The 27,918-nt window shown below is 38.0% G+C and overlaps 1 protein-coding gene across 1 annotated transcript; it reads left to right on the plus strand.

The window, feature by feature from the left end:
• Nucleotides 1–3,974: 3,974 nt before the first annotated feature.
• Nucleotides 3,975–27,886, plus strand: LOC129105186 (ankyrin repeat and BTB/POZ domain-containing protein 2-like). The gene is given in 21 exon segments (XM_054616076.1): nt 3,975–4,199; nt 5,265–5,384; nt 5,387–5,760; nt 5,847–5,974; nt 14,985–15,010; nt 15,012–15,135; nt 15,656–15,863; nt 16,761–16,913; nt 17,020–17,185; nt 18,395–18,484; nt 18,555–18,656; nt 19,062–19,158; nt 19,643–19,778; nt 19,961–20,211; nt 21,016–21,194; nt 25,615–25,720; nt 25,810–25,912; nt 26,335–26,407; nt 26,495–26,563; nt 26,874–26,987; nt 27,632–27,886. Coding segments are annotated over 21 exon segments (3,042 nt in total). The 5' UTR covers nt 3,975–4,031.
• The last annotated feature ends 32 nt before the right edge of the window (nt 27,887–27,918 follow it).

The following is a 27,918-nucleotide window of genomic DNA, read 5'->3' on the forward strand; positions in this document are numbered from 1 at the left end:
GAGTTTTCGTTGCAGAGAGAAGGAATCTGGAAGCCACAGACGTCTCTGAGGCATCACCCTTTACAATAAAAACACTTTTTTGTAGTTTTCTAGAACAAAATGTCGCTCTGTCAGCCTTTGTAAAACTGTTCTGCCAGCAGAGTCACAGTTTTATTTTTTGTACTAATGTCTTGATGCCTTATTTTGGATCGGCTTCGGTTCTTTGTGGACGTTTGTTGATGTTGAGCTGATGCACAACATCGGAGGAGGTGAGACTCAAAACGAGGCCTGAACATTGAAATCCTCTGACGTGGTGAGCTGGCTCACCGTTATGATTGTACACATCCAAACCTATTGAGCTCATTTTTAAATACGTGGTTTTCTAGCTCAGTAATTTATTGTTTTTTATCTCCTTAGATGAAAAAGGCATCCAGGTCATTTCAGCGCTAACTGGAATATTTGCTGCATTTCCATTGAGCTTCTTGAAAATAGCCTTTTTGTTTTTTGTTGTAACGCTGCAGAGGAGGATCTGGATTTAGAATAACAGGTTTAAATGTTTGTACAGTTTGTAGAACCAGTAGATGGTAAAGAATTAGAAAAACATTTCTTCAGCTCTGTGATTAGAAATAGTGAAAGTCTGACATCTTGTGGTTGCTTTAGGTGAAGCATGAATCCACCTGGAGCTCCAGCAGAGGAGGAGAACCGTAGAAAGAGCTTTTGATCAATTAGAATTCATCCAAATGAATCAGACTAGAAATACTCAAAGTCGTGCAATTTAATGCCGTTATTTGGAATTTTGTGAATGCGTTCTGGCTTTTAATGACATTTGACTGTATTTTAAATGCTTGAATAAATGTATTAAAGTAGCCGCAGGTGAACCATTTTAGATGAAGTTATATTATGACTTCATGAAGAGGTTCAGGTCAGTGGAGGTGAAATAAAAGTGTTTCATTCTCGGCTACAGTTTTGTTGTACATTGAAACTTGCAGCAGCTTTTATTCTGTTAGAAGTTTGAAGAAGTTGATGAAACCCTGAAGCTGAAACAATACAACTTTTATTCCTTGATTTTCTGTGTTTCCTGAGTGTGACTTGATTTCATTTCAGAAGTAAGGAGCAGGTTCATTTGCAGAAATACTGAATGTTTAATGTAGAACTTTCTGCTGACACTAAGTCACTAAAACACTAAGTGGATAAAACTGCCAGAAAATACAGAAATTTGGGGATTTTTTTTAATTAAAGTTGTAAAATTGGGTAAATGTGGTTTATGAAAGGGAAAGTTTGATATTATGTGAAATAAACCAAGATTATTACATTTTTGTTGAAAGTTAGATGAGGAAGTGGATGGCCTTAAAGCTACGCTAGCTTAATATTAGCTTGACACAAAACTGGTAACCGGGGAAACGATGAACCTGACTGTTGAAAAAGGTAAAAAATGAATAATGACGACACATATTTCCCAGATATGAAACTATAGTATTAACTGTATAAAATACATTAATTAATTAAAATAATAAGTCTTTCAAAATGCATATTTCCTCTCATTTTAAGATAACATAGAACTTTATTAATCCAGAAGGACATTCTTGTGCCAGAGTTTCATTAAAGATTAAAACAGAATAAAAATATAAACATCTATGAACAATAGATTATATTACAATAGTATTAAGTGAACAATAAATAATACTGACACCACTGCAAAATAGCAATAAGAGTAAGGTCAATAAATACAATCTTATGAAATAGAAAAAGTAAAATACGACAACAAAGATTATTTACAAGAATAAAAATATAAAGTGCATAAATGATGATAACACCAGACTAATGGAAACTTTTATAGAAAAAGTAATATTGAGCATGATATTAAAAAAAAGTAGTATAAAGTTGTATTGAACATAGATTAATGAAATAATATTGCACATTAAACTGAAATATAATATTGCACAAGGTTGTAAAAAGTACTATTTCACATGACGTGCTTATGTTTTGTCAAATTCAATTTTATGTTTTGTTTTTATCTCCGTACTCGACATTTAATTTACAGAAAAACCAAAAAGGAGATTTATTACAACCAGGAGTTCACTGTGTTCTCCTGAGAGACAGTCAGGCCTGTAGCTGTCTCCACTCAGCGGTGTTGTTCACATTACTATTACTATTACCTGTACCATTAAGCATTTCAGCTTTACTTCCACCCTGAAGCCCTTTTGCTTTCTCGCTCTGCAGGTTTCCATGAATCGTTGTGGTACCTGGACCGTAGTCGTGACACCCACTGCTACTTCCATTATTATTATTAGTCACATTACTATCCCTATTTTCATAACTATAATTCTACTGTAATAATTGCTGCTGTTATTATAAGTAGTCTTATTATATGAATCATTTATGTCATATACATTGAATGTGTTGTATCTCTGTTATGCTGTTCATTCTGTACACATGACATCTATTGCATTCTGTCCATCCTGGGAGAAGGATCTAAGGACAGAGGATGTGAGGGTGTAAGGACAGAGGATGTGAGGGTGTAAGGACAGAGGATGTGAGGGTGTAAGGACAGAGGATGTGAGGGTCTAAGGACAGAGGATGTGAGGGTGTAAGGACAGAGGATGTGAGGGTGTAAGGACAGAGGATGTGAGGGTCTAAGGACAGAGGAGGGTGTAAGGTGAGGGTGTAAGGACAGAGGATGTGAGGGTCTAAGGACAGAGGATGTGAGGGTCTAAGGACAGAGGATGTGAGGGTCTAAGGACAGAGGATGTGAGGGTGTAAGGACAGAGGATGTGAGGGTCTAAGGACAGAGGATGTGAGGGTCTAAGGACAGAGGATGTGAGGGGCTAAGGACAGAGGATGTGAGGGTGTAAGGACAGTAAGGACAGAGGATGTGAGGGTGTAAGGACAGAGGATGTGAGGGTGTAAGGACAGAGGAGGTGAGGGTCTAAGGACAGAGGATGTGAGGGTCTAAGGACAGAGGATGTGAGGGTGTAAGGACAGAGGATGTGAGGGTGTAAGGACAGAGGATGTGAGGGTGTAAGGACAGAGGATGTGAGGGTGTAAGGACAGAGGATGTGAGGGTGTAAGGACAGAGGATGTGAGGGTGTAAGGACAGAGGATGTGAGGGTCTAAGGACAGAGGATGTGAGGGTGTAAGGACAGAGGATGTGAGGGTGTAAGGACAGAGGATGTGAGGGTGTAAGGACAGAGGATGTGAGGGTGTAAGGACAGAGGATGTGAGGGTGTAAGGACAGAGGATGTGAGGGTGTAAGGACAGAGGATGTGAGGGTCTAAGGACAGAGGATGTGAGGGTGTAAGGACAGAGGATGTGAGGGTGTAAGGACAGAGGATGTGAGGGTAAGGTAAGGACAGAGGATGTGAGGGTGTAAGGACAGAGGATGTGAGGGTGTAAGGACAGAGGATGTGAGGGTGTAAGGACAGAGGATGTGAGGGTCTAAGGACAGAGGATGTGAGGGTCTAAGGACAGAGGGATGTGAGGGTGTAAGGACAGAGGATGTGAGGGTGTAAGGACAGAGGATGTGAGGGTGTAAGGACAGAGGATGTGAGGGTGTAAGGACAGAGGATGTGAGGGTGTAAGGACAGAGGATGTGAGGGTGTAAGGACAGAGATGTGAGGGTCTAAGGACAGAGGATGTGAGGGTGTAAGGACAGAGGATGTGAGGGTGTAAGGACAGAGGATGTGAGGGTGTAAGGACAGAGGATGTGAGGGTGTAATAATAAAATAAACTGAGTGTAGTTCCTCGTCGTGGCCACACGGCGGCGCTGCAGAGTGACGTAGACTCACCTGTGCTGCTCTGACTGGTCCTCGTGGGTAAAACACCTCATGTTTTGGGAGTTGAGGACAGTCTCGTGCAGCTGTCTGTCCTGAGCAGTTGGACTTTTTTTTCCAAAGTTTATTACTTTTTATATCAAAGTGTCCATTAGTCTGTTATCATCACTTATGCACTTTATGTTTTTATTCTTGTAAATAATCTTTGTTGTATTTTGACTTTTTCTATTTTAATGGGAAGCTTTTTGCTCCGTTTTGGTTGAACTCCTCTGAACCTCCATCATGTCCCGGAGGGTTCTGCTGGAGGCCCTGGAGGATCTGAGCCTGGACCCGGGCTATGTGACCGGGGACCCGAGCCCGACCCTCAGCTCCAGGAGGACTCCTCCCCGGGGAGCCCGGGGGCAGCGCGCCGGCAGCTGGGACAAGGTGAGGAGTGAGGAGGACCCACAGGTGAGGAGGACCCACAGGACCCACATGACCCACAGACCCACAGACCCACAGACCCACAGGACCCACAGACCCACAGACCCACATGACCCACAGACCCACAGACCCACAGGACCCACAGGACCCACAGACCCACAGACCCACAGGACCCACAGGACCCACAGACCCACAAGACCCACAGGACCCACAGGACCCACAGGACCCACAGACCCACAGACCCACAGACCCACAGACCCACAGGACCCACATTACCACAAGACCCACAGACAGACCCACAGGACCCACATGACCCACAGACCCACAGGACCCACAGGACCCACAGACCCACAGACCCACAGACCCACAGGACCCACAGGACCCACAGGACCCACAGACCCACAGGACCCACAGACCCACAGACCCACAGGACCCACATGACCCACAGGACCCACAGACCCACAGGACCCACAGGACCCACAGGACCCACAGACCCCAGGACCCACAGACCCACATGACCCACAGACCCACAGACCCACATGACCCACAGGACCCCACAGACCCACAGGACCCACCCACAGGACCCACATGACCCACAGGACCCACATTACTTTTTTTTTACCCAACTTTTATCTTGATTTTCTGTGTTTCCTGAGTGTGACTTGATTTGATATCAGAAGTAAGGAGCAGGTTCATTTGCAGAAATACTGAATGTTTAATGTGGAACTTTCTGCTGACACTGACACTAAGTGGATAAAACTGCCAGAAAATACAGAAATTTTGGGGATTTTTTTTATTAAAGTTGTAAAATTGGGTAAATGTGGTTTATGAAAGGGAAGGTTTGATATTATGTGAAATAAACCAAGATTATTACATTTTTGTTGTACATTGAAACTTGCAGCACTTTTATTCTGTTAGAAGTTTGAAGAAGTTGATGAAACCCTGAAGCTGAAACAATACAACGTTTATCTTCCTTGATTTTCTGTGTTTCCTGTTTTGTATCTGTTAAGAGTGTGACTTGATTTAACATCAGAAGTAAGGAGCAGGTTCATTTGCAGAAATACTGAATGTTTAATGTGGAACTCTCCTCAGGACCCTCAGGCCCTCCTGCCCAGGTGTGCCCTCCTGGAGGAGGCCCCGTGGACGGAGGAGGAGCTGTGGGAGGTGGTGCTCCGTGTCTCGGGCTCCTCCTCCTCCCTCTCCGGCTCTGCCTGAATGTGCGCAGGTTGTCGGTTCTGCTCCGCGGGGCTCTGGATCGCATCTCCGGGGACGCGCACCGGCTGAGCGCGCTCCACGGGCGGTGCACGCGCCTGGAGGTGCAGAGCGCGGTCACGCTGAACCTGAGCGCGGGCCTGGCCGACAGGTGCGCGTCCTCGGCGGTGCGCGCCGCGTCGCTGCACTGCATGAGCGCGCGTCGGGAGCGGGGCGGGTCCGCGCGCTGCGGGCTCGCGCTCTCCGCGGGACGCTTCTTCAGGTGGATGGTGGAGACGCGCGTGTCTGTGCGCGTGCACGAGTACGCAGCAGTGTACCTGACGGCGTGCGTGGAGAGGCTGGCGGAGGAGGTGGTGCTGAGGGCGCTGAGGATGGAGGGATGGAGGAGGAGAGGAGGAGGAGGAGGAGGGAAGAGGAGGAGGAGGAGGGAGGAGGATGGGGAGGAGGAGGAGGAGGAGGAGGAGGAGGAGGAGGAGCAGCGGGCGGTCCGGTGACCTTAGAGCTGCTGGACCGAACCGTCAACAGCGACCCGGAGCTGTGCGGGCCTCTGCGGGTCTACGAACACCTGATGAGTGGACGGGACGACGGTGGTGAGTTCAAGTTACATTACATTACATTACATTACATTAGAGTCATGTAGCAGAGGCTTTTCTCCAAAGCGACTTACAGTCAGTAGTATGTTACATATCATTCATCCATTCACACACTGATGACAGATGGAGGGAGGAGGATGAGGGAGGAGGAGGGAGGAGGAGGATGAGGAGGCTACCATCAAGGTGCCACCATCAGACTCTAACTAACATTCATCATCAGTCCACACCGATGGCCTTCAGGAGCAACTTGGGGTTAAGTGTCTTGCCCAAGGACACATCGACTGCCGAAGCCGGGTATCGAACCACCGACCCTCTGATTGGAGAACTACCTTGCTCTCCACTACGCCTTTACATCTTTATCTTTATCCGTTCCCCCTTACCATTTACCTTTATCTTTACCTTTATCTTTACCTTTACCTTTATCCATCCATCCATCTTCCGTAACCTGCTTATCCAGTTAAGGGTCTCAGGGTGCTGGAGCCGATCTCAGCTGTCAATGGGTGAAGGCAGGGTTCACCTGGACAGGGTTCACCTGGACAGGGTTCACCTGGGCAGGTCTCCAGTCTGTCACAGGGCTACATATAGAGACAAACAACCATTCACACTCACATTCACACCTACGGGCAATTTAGAGTCTTCAATGCACCTAAGCTGCATGTCTTTGGACTGTGGGAGGAAGCCGGAGAACCCGGAGAGAACCCACGCTGACACGGGGAGAACATGCAAACTCCACACAGAAGGTTGTCCAGCCTGCATTGAACCCAGGCCCCTCTTGCTGTTACATTATTACATTACATTACATTACATTACATTACATTACATTACAGTCATTTAGCAGACGCTTTTATCCAAAGCGACTTACAGGAAGTGTGTTCAACATAGGTATTCAAGAGAACTACTAGTCACCAGAAGTCATAAGTGCATCTCCTTTCTTAAACAAGCATCTTAAAGCATAAACCAGAGCAAAAGTATAGTGCAGAGGCAAATTACTACGAAAACAATAAGTGCAACAGACTAATAGGGGCGGCTGTGGCTCAGTGGAGAGCAGGGTCGTCCTCCAATCAGAGGATCGGCGGTTCGATCCCTGGCAGTCCATGTCGGTGTGTCCTTGGGCAGGACACTTAACCCCAAGTTGCTCCTGCAGGCTGTTCCTGTTCCTGTGGTGTATGAATGTGTATGAATGTTAGTTAGAGTCCTGATGGGCAGGTGGCACCTTGCATGGTGGCTCCTGTCATCAGTGTGTGAATGGGTGATTGATTAGTAATGTCAAAGCGCTTTGAGTGGTCGGAAGACTAGATAAGCGCTATACAAGTACAGTCCATTTACCATTTACCATTTAATATGAATGCAATAAGTGCTACGAGGAAGGCTCAGGGTAGTACTTCTTTATCAGGTAGTGCTTCTTCATCAGGTAGTACTTCTTTATCAGGTAGTACTTCTTTATCAGGTAGTGCTTCTTCATCAGGTAGTACTTCTTTATCAGTAGTACTTCTTTATCAGGTAGTACTTCTTTATCAGGTAGTACTTCTTTATCAGGTAGTACTTCTTTATCAGGTAGTACTTCTTTATCAGGTAGTACTTCTTTATCAGTAGTACTTCTTTATCAGTAGTACTTCTTTATCAGGTAGTACTTCTTTATCAGGTAGTACTTCTTTATCAGGTAGTACTTCTTTATCAGGTAGTTCTTCTTCTTTATCAGTGACTGACTCACCACCGTGCAGCCCCATCCTTTATCTTTACCTTTATCTTTATCTTTACCTTTATCTTTACCTTTATCTTTATCTTTATCTTTATCTTTACCTTTATCTTTATCTTTACCTTTATCTTTATCTTTACCTTTATCTTTATCTTTACCTTTATCTTTACCTTTACCTCCATGAAGTCTGTCTGTTCTATAAACCAGAGTTTATGGCAGATCTTGAAATCATCGATGGATCAGAAGCTTCAGACATTCTGTTTCAGGCTTTATGATCATGTTATAAGTTTGCTCACATCTCTATTTTATTACATTTAACACTGAATATGATTTGGTTTTGAACACATTTTGAAGACTTTGCTTCTGGGTTCTGGGCATGTTTCTGAGTTTTGAGACATTTCATCGATTCATAGATTCATACAAATATAACTGACACTAAAACAATATTGAATTGTATCCACATACATGTTTTTCTATTATTTTGTCAAATCCTACATAATTGGAGAATAAATATATGTTTATCCTGCTTGAACTTTGCAAAAATGTCAATATTTTGGACACCTTTTAATGATTTGAGCAACTTTATGTTGATTTCAAAGTTTGATTTCAGGTTTTTTGGCAATGATAACTCACAGACGACATGTTTATTTCACACGTCATGTTTTCCTTTCTCACTCATACGACATGACACACAGTAAATCTCCCAAAAAACACACTTTTACGCAGGAGACATGACTTTTGTGTGAAATGTCACATGGTTAACAATGAAAGCATGTCACGGTTCATCAAACAAAAGAATGGTGTAGTTTTCATAGAAGTCTGTTTTCACAGACTGTCGTTGTCCGTCTGTGACGTCTCTGTTCTGTCAGATAATAACTCATAAGATGCTGCAGCCTCAACTGTTTCTTTCATGAAACTCATTTCTCCCTATATTTCTTAGAGAAATATCTCTCTGCTTCTGACAGAAAGACTTGAACAGATTTCATTTAAGCAAAAATAATCAGAATCAGCTTTATTGGCCATGAATGAGACTGTATTCTTGGAATTCACTCAGTTCTTTCCGTTGCATACACAGAAATAGAAGAATAACAAATGTAGACATTAAACATTTAACTACTATGAACACATAAAGATAACTGCAAAAGTATACATATATACATAAAACACAAAAAACACTAAATGACGTAACTTTTCTTACAAAAGCTACGACCATACTTCAGACGGAGTCCTTCATGTTAACGTCTGCTGGTTCTACAGAGCAGAGGAGTTCATAGTAGAGTTGTCTAAATAGAAATAAAAGATAATTCCTAGAAGAGTTTGATTTTGAAAACCCCTCAGACAGGAAACAGGAAGCTGAAGATCCTCTCTGATAAACGTCTCAGAAGCTCACTGGGATATTTATTGGGTATCCTACTCTGAATAACTTGGCTATCATTAATATTTTATTCATACTAGCACTCTTAGCCATTAGAATACTAGTACTAGAGGACAGAAAGGAGAGGAGCTGCTGCCTTCCCACAATCCCTTGCTTCATCAACAGAGAACTCACAATGTTTTCATTAAGATCCAGTTTGATACCAGAACAGGAAACCTCATTAAAGAGAAACGTAACGTCCTCTAACTTAAGCTCTCTAAGCAGGGACGGGATCGTTAGGATTTCATTGATACTAGTACTCTGTTATCGATACTCTGATTGGTCCTTTGTGGTTATATTATGAGAAATAAAGTCAATTTATTAAGAAAATAATCAACATTTCTTTATTGTTCTTGTATGTAAAGAAATGTATCTTTCTTGAGCAGCAAAACAAGAAGTTGTAAAATCTTGAAACTACATTCTCAGCTGATCAATTATCTCATTGATGATCTTTGATTGATGATCCTGTTGTTCTGATCAGACTATCGTTCCCTGCAGTGGACGAGGATGGACGTCTGATCTCCAAACAGTATAAACTGATCATTTCTGCAGACTGATGTTCTGCTTGTTGTCCAGATGTTGAGATGAACTGCTTCTGTTTCCTCCTTAACCTGTGAGGGTTTTATTGAGTTTGAGACAAGGAGAGTTCTCAGAGTCTACTGGAGGAACATGTAGAACCACTTTGAGAGAGGAGGTTTGATGTTTGAGACGAGGACATCTCACTCCAGAACTTCTAGAGTACCGATAGCAGAACTGCATCGATACTCCGGGTTTTTACAGATTTAGAACCGCTTCCTGCCTAGAAGCAGGTCTTGGGTTGTAATCTTGTAGCATAACCATACGTTTCTGCTCAAATGGACTCTTACACACTTCTCTGCCTCCGGCCCGTTGCATGCTGGGATATCTAGGCCCTCAAACTCCCGTCCCATGAGAGCGAACAGGAAGAAGCCGGGTGCAGTAAGAACCAGTGAGTGTTGTTAACCTCTGACCCTCACAGAGGACACAAAGGAGCTCTCATTCCTCGCTCAGGCTGCCGGGCCTCGAGGTTCAGCGCTGAACAAACACAGTCTGCTGTCCTTAAACACAACACGACGCGTTCAGGGTTTTAAAAAGGACATCGTTCGAGGACCAGTTGTTCTGACTGATCTGATAGTAAAAGTTAATCCCTGCAGTGAAATGTGAGAAATGTTTCCACGCTGCAAGTTTCCAAAAGCACAGCTTGTAATGTCGTCATCTTCATAAAATCACGACAGCGAGCACGTTTACATCGTCTGTCTGAGAGTAAATCTATCATTTTACTTTCCATTTTATTCTCTCTGCTTCTAGAAAGGTCTGCATATTCAGTCAGTGTCTGATCCGTCACATTAAACATGTCAACGATAAAACTAGATCATCTTTTATTAGACCTACAGTGAGGAAATCTGCAGAATTACAGCAGCAAAAGTGGATTATCAGGAAAAAGACTTTATATAATACAACAAATCAGTAATAAAACAGTAAAGATATGAAACAGTTATAAACAAATGGTCTAGCTACTGATTTAAAGGAACAGTGTGCAGCTTTTAGGGGCATCTATTGCAGACAGCAACCTCTGGTTCTGCAAAGTGAAGTCACAGCTTCCTGTGTTAAAGCTGCATTCTCTCTCCTGTCCACCAGGGGGCGACTCCTCTGGTTGTATAGAAGTCTATGAGAAAATGACTCTACTTCTCTCTTGATTTATTCCCTCAGTAAACATTGTAAACATGAGTTTATGGTCTCAATCTCTAGTTTCAAGTCTTCTTCAATACAGCATGATGTTCATTTAGTAAATGATGCTCCATTTAGAGTCAAACAGACCATAAAGCAGGGGATGCTTTAGAACAACTACTTTAATATTGGATTTAGAGGTATTATTAACGTTCCTGTGTTCGGTGTCTGAGGTGGTTAGTATGTTGACCCGTGTGTTGATCCACATCCCGCTGTAGCTCCAGTTGAGTCGTATCTCAGAGACGGAGCAGAGAGCAGAAAGTAATCCAACACTCGCTGAGCTGCCAGACGGCGTGTGATGTTATCTCCATCTGGACTTTAATGCAGAACGATAAAACAGAAGGAAGAAGGTTTTTTTAAAGTCTCAGTCTTCTCATGTTCATGGTTAGATTATGAGTTATCATTATCATGGACAGAGACATGCAGAAGGTCCTGAAACCTCTTCTACATATGAGAAAGATTCACAGACTTTATGGTGGTTTATCCTCTTTCTGTTGTTGATTTGTGCCTCTGTTAGGTCTTTGAGTCTGTCTGTAGTAATGTTTGTGTCCCTTTTTGGTAGTTTGGCCCGTTTTCATAGTAGTCATGAGACTTTTTGAGTCTCGTTGCAGCTGTTTTGCATCTTTTTTTAGGTTTTTGGTTTCTTTGTGGTCATTTTTAGTCTCTTTGTAGTTGTTTTAGTGTTTTTGTAGTCCTTTGTGTCTCTTGGTAGTTGGTGTGTTTCTCTTTGTAGTCATTTTGCGTCTCCATATAGTTTTGTGGTCTTTCTGTCATCATTTTGTGTCTTTTCGTAGTTATTTTGTGTCTCCTTTTAGTCATTTCTGTCTTTTTGGTCTCTTTGTTGTTGGTTTGTTTCTCTTTGTATAGAGATAGTAGTATAGTATAGTTATTTTGGTCTTTCTGTCATCATTTTGTGTCTCTTTGTAGTTTTTTTTGTGTTTTTGTAGTCCTTTGTTTCTCTTGGTAGTTTGTTTGTTTCTCCTTGTAGTCATTTTGCATCTCCATATAGGTTTTTGGTCTCCATGTTAACATTTTGTGTCTTTTTGTAGTTATTCTGGTCTTTTTGTAGTCTTTTGTGTCTCTTCTAAGTCATTTTCTGTCTGTTTGTGCTTATTTCATTTTTCTTTGTAGTTGTTTTATGTTTCTTTTGTTGTGAGTCTCTTCCTGGTTGGTAGATGTCTCTTTGAGTGAGTAATCCCTTCATGCTCATGCTGATAGATCCAGTCTTAGATCTCCTGCCTTGTTGTTCTGTTATTAGTGAAAAAACCAACGTCATGATCCAATCACCACTTAATGATTAATCAGAGGATGATGACTTTTCACGCCTCTGTGATTGTTCTGCTTTAATCAAACACCGACGTCTTTGTGACCGGAGACACTCGAGTGTCTCTTTGGATGTTTTAACGAGACGTAGTCGCTCTCTGCTCTGTTTTATAACTCTGACATCATCTGTCTCCTGACTCTGTGATCTCGTCTGTAAAGCTTTGTTTCGTCACTGAGCCGACGGCGTTCCAGATTACTCTAAAATAACAAAGTCTTCCCGCCAATTCTGTCTGCGTGTTTGACAAAACAAGAGAGTTTGTTCATCCAGCACGACTGAAAGTGCAGAACAACTGCTAGAAGTTCAAATCCACTTCATTGTTTTTCATTTCTGCGTGAAATAATTCAAGAGATAAGATTATCCTTAATTATAAATCCAATGTCTCCGCAATATAATAATCTTTGTATCCACTGTGTTCAGTCCAATTATATCATATTTTAGTGTTGTTGTTTTTACGTTTATTTTTACTTGTTTATATACCTTTACTGTGTCATTACTTATTTATTATACTTGTTTTGTTCTTGTTTGTTTGCACTTTCCACTCTGCTGCTGTAATCCTGCAAATCTCCCCACTGTGGGATTAATAAAGGATTATTTACTTTATAACAGCAGCAGAATTGATAGTGCAACAACAAGAGGCATCAGTAAAACACAAAAACAAAACAAGTATAATTAATGAGTAAATCGTTAAACACAACAAAAAATAACGTACCTTATAATTGGACTGAATGATTGGCTTCAAGTTGTGTTAAATATGTTTTATAAATCAAACAATAATCTCTTTTTTTATCAGGATGCTCTGCACCGTTGTTTTTTGCTAAAACTCAGATTATGTACAAATTGTGATATTTGTTCTGGATTAGGACTCTGTTTGCTTCTCTTGGACTCAGCTCAGACTCTACTGAGGTGGTCCTGACCTCAACACACACACACACACACACACACACACACACACACACACACACACACACACACACACACACACACACACACACACACACACACACACACACCTTGGCCTCTCTGTGGTTCTGTTGTGTCCCAGAACCAAACACTTGCAGCGTTATACCACAGCAGAAAAGAGAGCTGTTGTTTTAAAGCAGGCTGACTGTGCCTCTGTTTGACTTTGGGACACACACACACACACACACACACACACACACACACACACACACACACACACACACACACACACACACACACACATACAGTGAACACACACTCTTTCTTTAAGGATGCAGACTTCTGTTTTTATTCAGCCACACTTACACACAAGGAGAGTGGAGGGGAAACGACTTAATCACTCTGTGTGTGTGTGTGTGTGTGTGTGTGTGTGTGTGTGTGTGTGTGTGTGTGTGTGTGTGTGTGTGTGTGTGTGTCACAGGTTAGGGGTTAGAAAACAGAGGTTTGTGTTTTGTCCTCCTCAGACTGGTCTCCCGTTGTGAACTCATGAATAAGAAGCTTGTCTTCTGTCTGTAAACACTGAATCAACCAATCAGCATCAATTATCTGCAGAACCGCACGAACGTCTCACTTTTTACAAAGATGAGGTGTGTGTTTTATTTCCCAGCTCAGAGTGATGAATCTGTTCACTCAGTCATCACTTCTGTGTTGAACACTGTTTACCTTCAGCTCATACAGAAGGTGTTTAACGGGGTCGAGGTCGGGGCTCCGTCTAGAAACATCCACTACGTTTACATGAACAGAATACTACACTAATATTATGAATATGATGATATTCACAATTTGATTCTTGTTTTACGTAACGTTGTTTTACATTACGTTGTTTACGAATGTTTTTACACAGAATGTTTTATGTAAAGTTGTATTTAGTAACATTGTTTTACGTATCAAATCAGATTTGGATATGGTTAATGTAAACATCATAATCTGTTTGGATATTGTGGATTAGTTCTTATTCTGAATGGATCATTTTCAGGTTAAAACGTGATACATGTTGACGTTCTTCAGGTTGAGGATCATTCTTTAAACATGTATTCAGCTCATTCACTTCATGAGTCTCGGAGGACGGTGTCGGCTGCAGAAGATCAGGAGTCAGCAAATATCGAGGATCTAATGTGTGTGTGTGTGTGTGCGTGGTTTATCATGCGGATAACATGGAGAAAGTCTTTGTGTTTTGGTTTTGATCACTGTTTGAACACCTTTGTTCAGGAGTTTCTCCTCTGAAACCTTTACGATGTTTTGAGTATCAAACACTCGTTGTCTTCTTGATTCTTCACAGTTCGTTTTGTTTGTACGTCCTCTGGTGTTTTTGGAAAATAATGCAACAAAAAAAAGCATAAAAGTCTTTATTCATGCTTGAAGCTTGAGTATAAACGAAAATGACAAACAAAAGCTGTGTATTTAGCCACATTTTAGAAAATCTCTCTGTCACGAATAAGCTGACAAGAGTGGAGAGAGAAGAAGTGGTGAACCCTGCAAGAGTTGTCAAAAGATTTCTCTGAATGTTTGTTTTCTTGCCATGAAACTCGGTCCTGATCAGCCGACTACTATCATCTGAGAGAAACAAGCTGCAAAACATGTAAAGCAGTTTGAAACTCAAAAAAACTGGTTTTCTTTAATGCAAATTTCACAATAATCCATCCAGTAGTTCTTGAGAAATTTCACTCAAAACATCACATGTCAAATTTATGGTGGCGCTAAAAGGAAACGCCAGACGACCTCATCATGAATTTTCTGCAAATGCATTCAAACGTTGTGGAGATGTTTCAGTCTGAACCAAAGTCTGGATCAACAACTCGAGTGATACGAGTTGCAGAGTCATTAAAGAGTGACAGTAAACTTTGATGTTTTTATCTCCTGTGTTCAGGTGAGCTGTCTCTGCCGGCTCACGTCAGGGCCGTACACGAAGGCTCCCCGGGACACGACGGAGAGCCGGGAGGACGTTTACATCCAACTGGAGCTACGAACGCTGGAACAATCTCTGCTCACCACCGGTGTGGGCAGCATCTCAGAGCTCAGTAAGAGAGAGAGAGTGTGTGTGTGTGTGTGTGTGTGTGTGTGTGTGTGTGTGTGTGTGTGTGTGTGTGTGTCGCCACAGTCGGCTCCTGTGTGCCCTGAGTGTTTGTTTAAACTGTGACCGGCGTCGGGCTCCTGGGACGTGTCGTTAGCCCCCCCCCCCCCGTTACATAACAACCTGAGGTCTGTATCCATAAAACAAGGACACCTTCACACCTCACAGGCCACCGTACCTCGTTACCTGAGGAGAGAAAGTACCAGAACAACGTCACCGTTCATGTGTCGGTTTATGGATCTGTCATGTGACCACACGGAGCTTTAAGTTCAGCTCGTATTGTTTTTATAGCTCACGTTTCTCCATCGTAGTTACATTTAGAATATTATTACTGTTTGGGGAAAATATTCACATTTATATTTCTGTGTATTATTATTATTATTACTGTCCTCACTCTTAAAGTCTCAAACTGTTTTATTTGATAACTGTTTTATATTTGTATCTGATTCATGTTTTCCTTCCTGCAGGTGATCTGGTGTCTCGGGCGATGCACCACATGCAGCGTCTGCGCAGCTCGAGCTCGTCCGTCTGCGGCGTTCGCTCAGCCAATCAGCCGCCGGTATCCTGGGCCGCCGACGCCCTGCGGACGCTCTACTACTTCCTGTCCAGCCCACAGATGGAGGCGCTGGAAAATCCCAACCTGGAGCCTCCGACCATGACTCTGAGCAGAGAGAGGTGAGCGAGAGAGCTGAACTATGAAACAGCTTGTTTTGTTTTGTTTTCATTTCAGATGCATCAGCATTAAAAAAGCATAATTTTCACATTAATAAATCATCTTATTCTAATTATTATGAACTTAAAATGTAATTTACTGTAAACAAACAACAACAAACTATTTTCTTCTTATGGGAAATGCAGTTTTTTATGTAGTTAAAACAGCAGTCTTCTTCACTTAGTTTAGTTTATTTGCACAATTTAAATAAAAATAAATAATACCACAGTGTAGGAGGAGGAAGAAAATTTTATTTGAAGCCTCCAGCTAAATAACTTCACAATAATAAATTGAACCATAAATTTACATACATAAGAAATGACAACAAAATATTGATGACAAATAATTTTGACTAGATAAAGGAGATACAGTGTTCAATAAGTAAATGGGGGATATTGGTTTATACACCTGCATTACCTGCTAAACAATATTAATATATATGTCACTATGAAGGAAACAACTATAAATATTATATAAAATATTTAAAAGAAATTGGAATACCCTGCTTTATGGTCTGTTTGACTCTAAATGGAGCATCATTTACTAAATGAACATCATGCTGTATTGAAGAAGACTTGAAACTAGAGATTGAGACCATAAACTCATGTTTACAATGTTTACTGAGGGAATAAATCAAGAGAGAAGTAGAGTCATTTTCTCATAGACTTCTATACAACCAGAGGAGTCGCCCCCTGGTGGACAGGAGAGAGAATGCAGCTTTAACACAGGAAGCTTTGACTTCACTTGACTGAACTGAGGTTGCCACCTGGTTTTAAAATCCTTTCAGCTCTTTAGATGGGTACCAGTGATGTTTTGATCCTCCGCTGTAGAGTTGTAAAGTTTCCTAACCTTCCCTTCAGGCCGTTCCTGCTCCTCCCTCCTCTGATGGAGTGGATCAGAGTCGCCGTGGTGCACGCCGAACATCGCCGCAGCCTATTGGTGGACAGCGATGATGTCAGACAGACGGCCAGGCAGCTCCTCCCAGGACTGGACTGTGAGCCCCGACAGCTGAGGTAAGAATGCTGCACTCTGGAGACATAAATGAATTTAAAATCTGCATTCATAGAGCGACGGAGCCGCTTCCTGAATGAACGTTTCCCGTCTCTGCGTCTCTTAAAGCTCCGAGTCCTGCTTCCAGTCCTTTAAAGGTTTGGATGCAGAAGCCGCTTCGGCAAAGTTCCAGCAGGCTTTGGGCTTCAGGATGCTCTCCTGTGGACGAGCGGACCTGATCCATCAGGCCACGGGGCTTCTGGGAGCTGAGGGGGTGAACACCATGGACGACCAGGTGAGACGGGGAACGTTAGTCCAGACTTTTGACCCTTCTTACTGTCTCATTATCAGATGTGTCTTTATTTACAGCTTTAAAATGATGAATCTCTATAATAAGAAGAATAAAAAAGGTGTTATATGTTTCATCTTTGACGTCTACACGATCCTGAAAAGCAGTCTAATCAACCAGGTTAACTGAAACCCCTGTGTAGGTGTTCAGAAAGGCTTTGAAAGGTCTTTCTCGTTTACAGATATTGTGCCTCCTCGATTCATCGCTCCTCCATCCTCTGGTTTGTGATCCAGAAATCAATCTCAGCGTTTGATTTTAAAAAACGTCCCTATTCCTAAAATTCATCTTGAAGAGCTATAAGAGAGGAAACACCAAAGTCTTTTTTGGAACCCGTAAAACAAATTAAATGGAATAATCTCAAACCATGACGAGACTCTTCATAACGTTTCTTTATGACATTTCACCTTCATATTATTTATGTTTTCGTATTGAATGAAAGCTTCATTATATCAATAAATGATCTTCCATTCAGCACCAATAAGCTGTATTTCATGTTGTCATATAGAAAGACAGGACTGTGTTTGTGTGTATAATATATATATATATATATATATATATATATATATATATATACCACTAAATAATATACTGTTTATAACATGTCACTCATTATTTGTGTAGTGCTTTCCATCAAACATGTAGAGCTCCACACATTAACATATCTAAAACCTGCGATATCTATAATTTCGTTTCACAATATTTAACGTTATGAATTGGATTAATAGTAAATATATAAGTTGTCATGACGACTGTTATGCTGATCCGACAGAGATGACGCAGCTTTGACACTCGTCATATTTAATGGATGTCTCCTCGCCCTCCGCCTCCTCTGGTGGTTCAAGCCCCTCTACCGCTCGTAACCAACCCCAAGTTGCTCCCCGGGCGCTTCATTGCCCATCTCCTGTGGGCGGGAAAAAGACACGAGGGGAGGAGGCGAGGAAAGGAATCGAGGAGACAAAACCTTGAGAAATAAGAAAGACCCTCTCTCTCGGGTTTATCCTCTGCTTCTCTGTCACCATTAAAGCTTTTGATTGGTCAAAGTGATCAATGGAAATAAACAGTTTTGCATAATCGCACATAATTATTTGAGGAAACAGAGATTTGTTACATCATAATTCTCATAATAAACCTCCCTCTGTGTGTTTGTCGGCGTAGGGGAGGACTCCTCTGATGTACGCGGCTGCAGCAGGAGATGAAGCTCTGGTTCAGATGCTCGTAGAGGCCGGAGCTCACCTGGACCAGCAGGTAAACACACTCACCATGAGATATGATCTGTTTAGTATCTCTGTGACTGACGTGTCGTGATGTTCTTCAGGTTCCAGGCTTCTCGGCCAGACACCCGTCGGTTCATCCCGGCAGCCGCCGCTGGTCGGCTCTGACGTTCGCCGTGCTGCACAGTCACCTGTCTGTGGCTCAGGTGAGGATGAAACATCACCGCTGTAGGACACCCCTCAGTGGGTTTAACTCCTTTAGGTTTAGTTGTAGAGCCCAAAATCACAAATTAGCCTCAGAGGACTTTACAATCTGTATAATATGCAACATCCTCTGTGCTGATAACCTCATATTGGAACAAAAGACACACAAAAAAACCTTTAATGGGATAAAAAGGAGATCATCAGAGGAGGGATTCATCTATCAGGATGGACAGAAGTTCAACGTCATGTATACAGAATGAAATACATTCACAACAAGCACTTTGAATAACAGTTTTGCTGAAATGTGCTGAATTAATAAACTCTTCCTGCCTAAAAAGATGGCGTTGGCCTGAATGCAGCAGGTCAGTGGATTAACTTCTCAGTGTAACTTCTCTTGCTGCTGACAGCTCCTTCTGGAGGCCGGAGCAGATGTGGAGGGAGGAGCACATCTGGACGGTCAGGAGAGCTCAGCTGAGACGCCGCTGCAGTTAGCTGCTGCTGCAGGTGAGATGTTAGTGAGGACACCAGGAGGTTTCATCAGATGCCTGAAAACAAGTTCACTTATTTGACAATATACAGACAGAATGGTACTGGTTATGTACTGAAGTTTAACAAAACTATAGAGATATATTACACGTTCTTTGTCTAGTTTATTGCTGATTTTGGGATCAAAAATCAGATTTATCGGCCACATTTTTTTATGAAGATCCTTTAAATTAGTTCGTTTTTGAAGAATTGAAGCTTGTTAAGGTACAAAGTGTCTGCTAGGTCTCCAGTTGGCTTTTAATATCATGTTTTAACTCATCATTTTAGTTTTTTACTTTAGAATGGATCACTGCTCAAAGTATAATCCAGTTTGCCTACTTTTTAATGTGTTATATTTATATAATATAACTAAATGGAACACAAACAAGCACGTTTACATGTTCAGGTAGAGATGATGATCCTTTTTCTGTTGAATAAATCCAACAAAATCTTTTTTTCCCAGGTTACTACGAGATGGTGAGCCTGCTGCTCGTCCATGGAGCGGACCCTCTGCTCAGAGTGCATCATGGGAATTCACTCACATCGCCGCTGTATGAGGACATGAACTCCTTCAGCTACGCTGCGGCGCACGGACACAGGTGAGACGTTTGTGGAGATATGAAATGTTTTGGCGAGAATTCCCAGATAATTCCAGGATCTCATTCCCTTTTATTCAACCCCAACATGTTTGATACATCACAGTACAAGAGGACGGTTCTTCATTTGATATTCGTGAAATAAAACAACACACTTACATCACCCGTCCTCTCTTCTGCCACAGGAACATCCTGAGGAGGCTGCTGCTTCAGCCCCAGAACAGGAAGGAGGACATCCTCTCTCTGGAGGAGATCCTGGCTGAAGGAGTGGAAGAGGAGGAGGAGGAGGAAGAGGAGGATCAGGATGTGAAAGCTCCTGATTCTCCGAGTCCTGTTCCCAGACTGTGTAAGGCCAGGATGAAAGCCCTGCAGCAGGCCGCCTACTACAGCGCCGAGCACGGTTACCTGGACGTCACCATGGAGCTCCGAGAGATGGGTGAGCTCGTGGCTTCTGTCTCATTACTACATTTCTGTTTGGATAGAAGTGAAGGAGGTAGTTTTCTGTTTGTCCAATGATAAAATCATATTGTTCCTACACAATAAATCACAACTTGATAGCACATAGGCCAGATGTTGAAGGGACCAAAATGGGGCTTTAAATTGGTAAATACAGTGAAATAAACTATTTTATTGCATGATTTTCAAAATTGTGTCTTTGCTTCAAAGTTGTGACAAATATTTTTTTGTAATGAAATTTTTATTGAGTTTGTCACATAAGCATTACTGTATATAAACATCACCATTGCTTTGCAGAGAAAAAAAAAACTGAATAAGAATAAATAATTAAACCCCAAATCAACCAAACAAAACAGACAAATAAAAATAAAAATAAAAATAAATAAAATAAATAAAATAAATAAAATAAATAAAATAAATAAAATAAATAAATAAATAAATAAATAAAATAAAAACCTATGGACAAAATATAATGTGTATGTGTATTTTTCAGCTAATGATCTTTCTATGAGAGCAATATCCCTAAAAGGATTCAGACATTCCCTTATCGATGGGAGATCAGGAGATAAACCATGAGTGTATTATGGTCTTCTTGGCGATAGTTAAACTACCTGTGACATTTCTAATATAAAATTCACACAAAGCTGTAAGAGCTGCAGCTGCTGTGATGTTCTGGATGTCACAGATCACTAACAGATCACTGTTTGTTCACACAGGGAAACTCTGCTTCAGTCTGAAACTGCATTCACAGTTAAGTGTTCCACCTTCCTCCCGTTGTGTCCAGGTGTTCCCTGGAGGCTCCACATCTGGCTGGAGTCTCTCCACAGAGCCCAGCAGCTGTGTCGGGACAAAGTGGTCGTCTCCCTCCTCACAGAGTTCACCTGCATCCGGACGGAGGACTACAACCCCGAGCTCCTCTCAACGGGAATACCGCTCATGTTCAGCATGATGGAAATCAGCAAGGTGAAGACCAACACTTTACTGGGTCTGTTAAGAAAGGGCTGCTATGTCATGAAAAAGTGTGATAGAAAATTCATTAAATCATATTATAGTATGTCATCAAAATATAATTTAAAGTCATATTATAGTATGTCATCAAAATTATCTTAAAAAAGTCATATTATAGTATGTCATCAGTCATTATAGTATGTCATCAAAATATCATAAAAAAGTCATATTATAGTATGTCATCAAAATTAATTAAATAAAGTCATATTATAGTATGTCATCAAAATATAATTAAAAAAGTCATATTATAGTATGTCATCAAAATTTAAAAAAGTTATTATAGTATGTCATCAAAATTCATAAAAAAAGTAATATTATAGTATTAAAAAAGTCATATTATAGTATGTCATCAAAATTAAATAAAAAAGTCATATTATAGTATGTCATCAAAATTCTATAAAAAATCATATTATAGTATGTCATCAAAATCATCAAAATATTAAAAAGTCATATTATAGTATGTCATCAAAAAATAAAAAAGTCATATTATTAAAAAAGTCATATTATAGTATGTCATCATATATTAAAAAATCATATTATAGTATGTCAAAAATTCTATTAGTCATATTATAGTATGTCATCAAAATTCTATTAATAAGTCATATTATAGTATTTCATCAAAATTCTATTAAAAAAGTCATATTATAGTATGTCATCAAAATTAAAAATAGTAAGTCATCAAAATTATTAAAAAAGTCATATAGTCAAAATTATCAAAATTCTATTAAATAAAGTCATATTATAGTATGTCATCAAAATTATATAAAAAAGTCATATTATAGTATTTCATCAAAATTCTATTAATAAAGTCATATTATAGTATGTCATCAAAATTCTATTAAAAAAGTCATCAAAATTATAGTCATATAGTATGTCATCAAAATTATATTAAAAAAGTCATATTATAGTATGTCATCAAAATTATATTATTAAAAAAGTCAATTATAGTATGTCATCAAAATTATGTTAAAAAAGTCATATTATAGTATGTCATCAAAATATAGTATAGTCATATTATAGTATGTCAGTCAAAAATATTATAGTATGTCATCAAAATCATATTATAGTATGTCTATAAAAAAGTAAGTCATATTATAGTATGTCATCAAAATTCTATTAAAAAAGTCATATTATAGTATGTCATCAAAATTCTATTAAAAAAGTCATATTATAGTATGTCATCAAAATTCTATTAAAAAAGTCATATTATAGTATGTCATCAAAATTATATAAAAAAGTCATATTATAGTATGTCATCAAAATTATATTAAAAAAGTCATATTATAGTATTTCATCAAAATTCTATTAAAAAAGTCATATTATAGTATGTCATCAAAATTCTATTAAAAAAGTCATATTAAGTATGTCATATATTAAAAAAGTATATAGTATGTCATCAAAATTCTATAAAAAAGTCATATTATAGTAGTCATATTATAGTATGTCATCAAAATTATATAAATAAAGTCATATTAAAAAGTCATATTATGGTATGTCATCAAAATTCTATTAAAAAAGTCATATTATAGTATGTCAAAATTATATTAAAAAAATTATAGTATCAAAATTCTATTAAAAAAGTCATATTATAGTATTTCATCAAAATTCTATTAATATAGTCATATTATAGTATTTCATCAAAATTCTATTAAAAAAGTCATATTATAGTATTTCATCAAAATCTATTAAAAAAGTCATATTATAGTATGTCATCAAAAAATAAAAAAGTCATATTATAGTATGTCATCAAAATTCTATTAAAAAAGTCATATTATAGTATGTCATCAAAATTATATCAAAAAAAAGTCATATTATAGTATGTCATCAAAATTCTATTAAAAAAGTCATATTATAGTATGTCATCAAAATTCTATTCAAAAAAAGTCATATTATAGTATGTCATCAAAATATATAAAAAAGTCATATTATAGTATGTCATCATCAAAATTATATTAAAAAATTCATATTATAGTAAAAAGTCATATTATAGTATGTCATCAAAATTCTATTAAAAAAGTCATATTATAGTATGTCATCAAAAATAAAAAGTATGTCAAAATTAATTAAAAAAGTCATATTATAGTATATTAAAAAAGTTATAGTATGTCATCAAAATTATATAAAAAAGTCATATTATAGTATGTCATATTATAAAAAAGTCATATTATAGTATGTCATCAAAAATAAAAAAGTCATATTATAGTATGTCATCAAAATTCTATTAAAAAGTCATATTATAGTATGTCATCAAAATTCATATTAAAAAAGTCATATTATAGTAGTATGTCATCAAAATTAATTAAAAAAGTCATATTATAGTATGTCATCAAAATTATATTAAAAAAGTCATATTATAGTATGTCATCAAAATTATATAAAAAAGTCATATTATAGTATGTCATCAAAATTCTGTTAACAAAGTCATATTATAGTATGTCATCAAAATTATATAAAAAAGTCATATTATAGTATGTCATCAAAATTATATTAAAAAAGTCATATTATAGTATGTCATCAAAATTCTATTATTAAAAAAGTCATATTATAGTATGTCATCAAAATTCTATTAATTAAAAAAGTCATATTATAGTATGTCATCAAAATTCTATTAAAAAAATAAAGTCATATTATAGTATAGTCATCATAAAATCATCTATTAAAAAAGTCATATTATAGTATGTCATCAAAATTAGTATAAATTAAAAAAGTCATATTATAGTATGTCATCATATATTAAAAAAGTCATATTAAATCATCAAAATATTAAAAAAGTCATATTATAGTATGTCATCAAAATTCTATCATAATAAAAAAGTCATATTATAGTATGTCATCATATTATAGTATGTCATCAAAATTCTATTAAAAAAGTCATATTAAGTATTCTATTAAAAAAGTCATATTATAGTATGTCATCAAAATTCTATAAAAAAGTCATATTATATAGTAGTCATATTATAGTATCAAAATTTATTAAAAAAGTCATATTATAGTATGTCATCAAAATTAATGTCTATTAATAAAAAAGTCATATTATAGTATGTCATCAAAATTATATAAAAAAGTCATATTATAGTATGTCATCAAAATTCTATTAAAAAAGTCATATTATAGTATTTCATCAAAATTATATTAAAAAAGTCATATTATAGTATGTCATCAAAATTCTATTAAAAAAGTCATATTATAGTATGTCATCAAAATTCTATTAAAAAAGTCATATTATATAGTCAAAATATTAAAAAAGTCATATTAAATGTCTATAAAAAAGTCAATATTATAGTTATATTAAAAAGTCATATTATAGTATGTCATCAAAATTATATTAAAAAAGTCATATTATAGTATGTCATCAAAATATAGTTAAATTAAAAAAGTCATATTATAGTATGTCATCAAAATTAACTAAATAAAGTCATATTATAGTATGTCATCAAAATTCTATAAAAAAAAGTCATATTATAGTATGTCATCATATTAAATGTCATCAAAATTCTATAAAAAAGTCATATTATAGTATTTCATCATCAAAATTCTATTAAAAAAGTCATATTATAGTATTTCATCAAAATTCTATTAAAAAAGTCATATTATAGTATGTCATCAAAATTATATAAAAAAGTCATATTATAGTATGTCATCAAAATTCCATAAAAAAAGTCATATTATAGTATGTCATCAAAATTCATCAAAATTCTATTAAAAAAGTCATATTATAGTATGTCATCAAAATTATATAAAAAAGTCATATTATAGTATTTCATCAAAAAAAATCATCAAAATTATATAAAAAAGTCATATTATAGTATGTCATCAAAATTCATATATTAAAAAAGTCATATTATAGTATTCAAAATTCATCAAAATTCATATTAAAAAAGTCATATTATAGTATGTCATCAAAATAGTATGTCTATTAATTCTATTAAAAAAGTCATATTATAGTATGTCATCAAAATTCTATTAAAAAAGTCATATTATAGTATGTCATCAAAATTCTATTAAAAAAGTCATATTATAGTATGTCATCAAAATTCATATTATAGTATGTTCAAAATTCTATTAAAAAAGTCATATTATAGTATGTCATCAAAATGTCATTTAATTAAATAAAAAGTCATATTATAGTATGTCATCAAAATTATATAAAAAAGTCATATTATAGTATGTCATCAAAATTCTATTAATAAAGTCATATTATAGTAAAGTCATATTATAGTATTCATCATATTATAGTATTTCATCAAAATTCTTTTAAAAAAGTCATATTATAGTATGTCATCAAAATATAATCAAAAAAAGTCATATTATAGTACATGTTTTTAAAATATCTTTACATCCGTCTTGATTTCATATCTTTGTTTTTCTTCTTCAGGACTACGTTCTAACCAAACGTCTGGCGTCCGTCTTCTCTCACTGCTACAGCTGTTCTCCGGTTCCTCCGGTTCCTCCTCTGGACGTCTCTCTGTCCACTCAGCTCGGTAACATTTCACTGATGTCATGTGGCAACAAACATATTTCTATATTTAAAGATCACTTTAATTGATTACATGTCCGTCTCCGTCCTCAGATATTCACTTCCTGAACAACCAGGAGATGTCAGACGTGACCTTCATGGTGGACGGGCGTCCGTTCTTCGCTCACCGTGTGCTGCTGATGTCGGCTTCTGAAAGGTCTGTTATCACACTTATTACATGAGTACCTTATTCCTGTATAATTATTTAATAGTCAAACCCTAAAGAAGTTACTATCAGGAAGAAACTTTCTGTATTTTCTTCTTTGTTTTTGCTGAGTGTGTTCTCTGGCAGTTGGAGTATATAGTTGGTTTAAACACAGGTTGGTTGTTTACAATGTAACATTATCAGAGATCAGAGACTAGAAAAGCATAAATGAAGTCCTGATCTCATGTTTTACTGAATATTGGAGGATAACGATCGTCAGTAAAACTTTATTTACACTGTGATGGTTAACGTTAATGGGATCAGTACAGATCACTGATCAACAATGTAAACATTGTATTAAACGTTATGTAGATGCAGAAAACATGATTATGTGTTTTTATAAATCTTCTTGTTTGTGTGTTTTGTCCCGTCAGATTTCGGCGGATGCTCTGCGACTCCCCCGACAACATCATCCACGTCGGTCACATGACCTACAGCGAGTTCCAGGTGAGAACGCCGACTCACCTTCTGTCCTCTGCTGTTCAAAGTGACTGTATGACGCTAAAGTGTCTGTTTGTGTCTGTTTCTATGCAGATGATGATGACGTCTCTGTACTGTGGAGGGACAGAGGGACTGAGCGTCTCACCGTCCGACGCCATGAAGGTAAAAACACTCACCTGCTGCAGCTACGCACACCTGGATACGTCTTTTAGATTTGGTTGTTGTATTCTTAAAGACTTTTCTATGCTGCCTCCATTAAAAAAACGATTTATTATTTATTTTATTTATTCGTTTATTATTAAACAGTATGTCAGATCCAAATCAACATATTAAGAAAGGGTAAAAAAAGAATTAAATTCTCTGTTACATGGTAGTTAATTATAGAAATGTTGTTTTATCTTGACATTTTAATCTATTTTAAATACTTCCTTTTATACTTTATGTTTAAACTGTGATATATCGTGTCTTCTAGCTGCTTCCAGTCGCCTCTTTCTTCGAGCTCAGAGGTCTTCAGAGAAGCTGTGAGATGAAACTTTCTCAAAGTCTGACTGTGGACAACGCCGTCAACATCTACCAGACGGCAAAGGTACAAAAAACACACACAGTGACACGATGTTTCAATTGAAAGAAGAACTGAAGTGTTAATTTAGAGGAAGCTTTCTAGAAAATAATTGTGACATTTGTGTCTAATTAAAAGGGAAAATAAAGACAGATGGTTAACATTTAATCAACGTTTACGTAAATCTAGTATTAATCTCTAACAGTTTATCGGGTAATTTCTTCTGGAAATTGGCCTCAGAATCAGTTGTTATTTAAGTTGTTGATTTTAATTCTGATTTTGACACTTTTATTCATAACAATTTACACAGTTAGTTGGACCACAGACTGTCTCAACACATAAAACACTTCTATTTGAATAACAAAACCTGTTTTCTAATTTTTATTTGTTATATAATTACAATTATTATAATTCATAATAATTATACAATTTTAAAGGGAACTTAAAGCCTGCAGAATAAACACCCTGTTAAATGTGAACGACTCGTGATTAATACAACAGTAGTCACATAATCTGCAGGTTTACTATGTCATAATCGACTCAGCTGAGAGTCGACCAGTTTATCAGATTTTTAGTTTTAGTTTCATTTCTGTCGTATTAATAAACATCTGTGGTTCATCACAGCGATGAGCTCCAGATGACTGAACGTTCTCGCCCGTTTGTATCTGCAGCGTTACGGAGGATCAGAACTCTGCCGGTTCTGTGAGGGATTCTTCCTGCAGAACATGGACCGGCTCCTGGACCGGGACGACTTCCACCGCCTGCTGCTGGGCAGCGTCGGCCGTGAGCCGCTCCGCCTGGAGGTGGACGTCCAGGACCAGGACCAGGACCAGGACCAGGACCAGGAACCACCGGTCCTCCTGGAGGTGTTGGAGGCCGCGTTAATCCACAGACTCTCCAGCCTCCACGCCGCATGTCAAGAGTAGAAACGACTGAGTGTGTTTGGGAAAAGTATCCA

Source organism: Anoplopoma fimbria, chromosome 2 (genome assembly GCF_027596085.1).
Source record: "Anoplopoma fimbria isolate UVic2021 breed Golden Eagle Sablefish chromosome 2, Afim_UVic_2022, whole genome shotgun sequence".
NCBI classification, from domain to species: Eukaryota; Metazoa; Chordata; class Actinopteri; order Perciformes; family Anoplopomatidae; genus Anoplopoma; species Anoplopoma fimbria.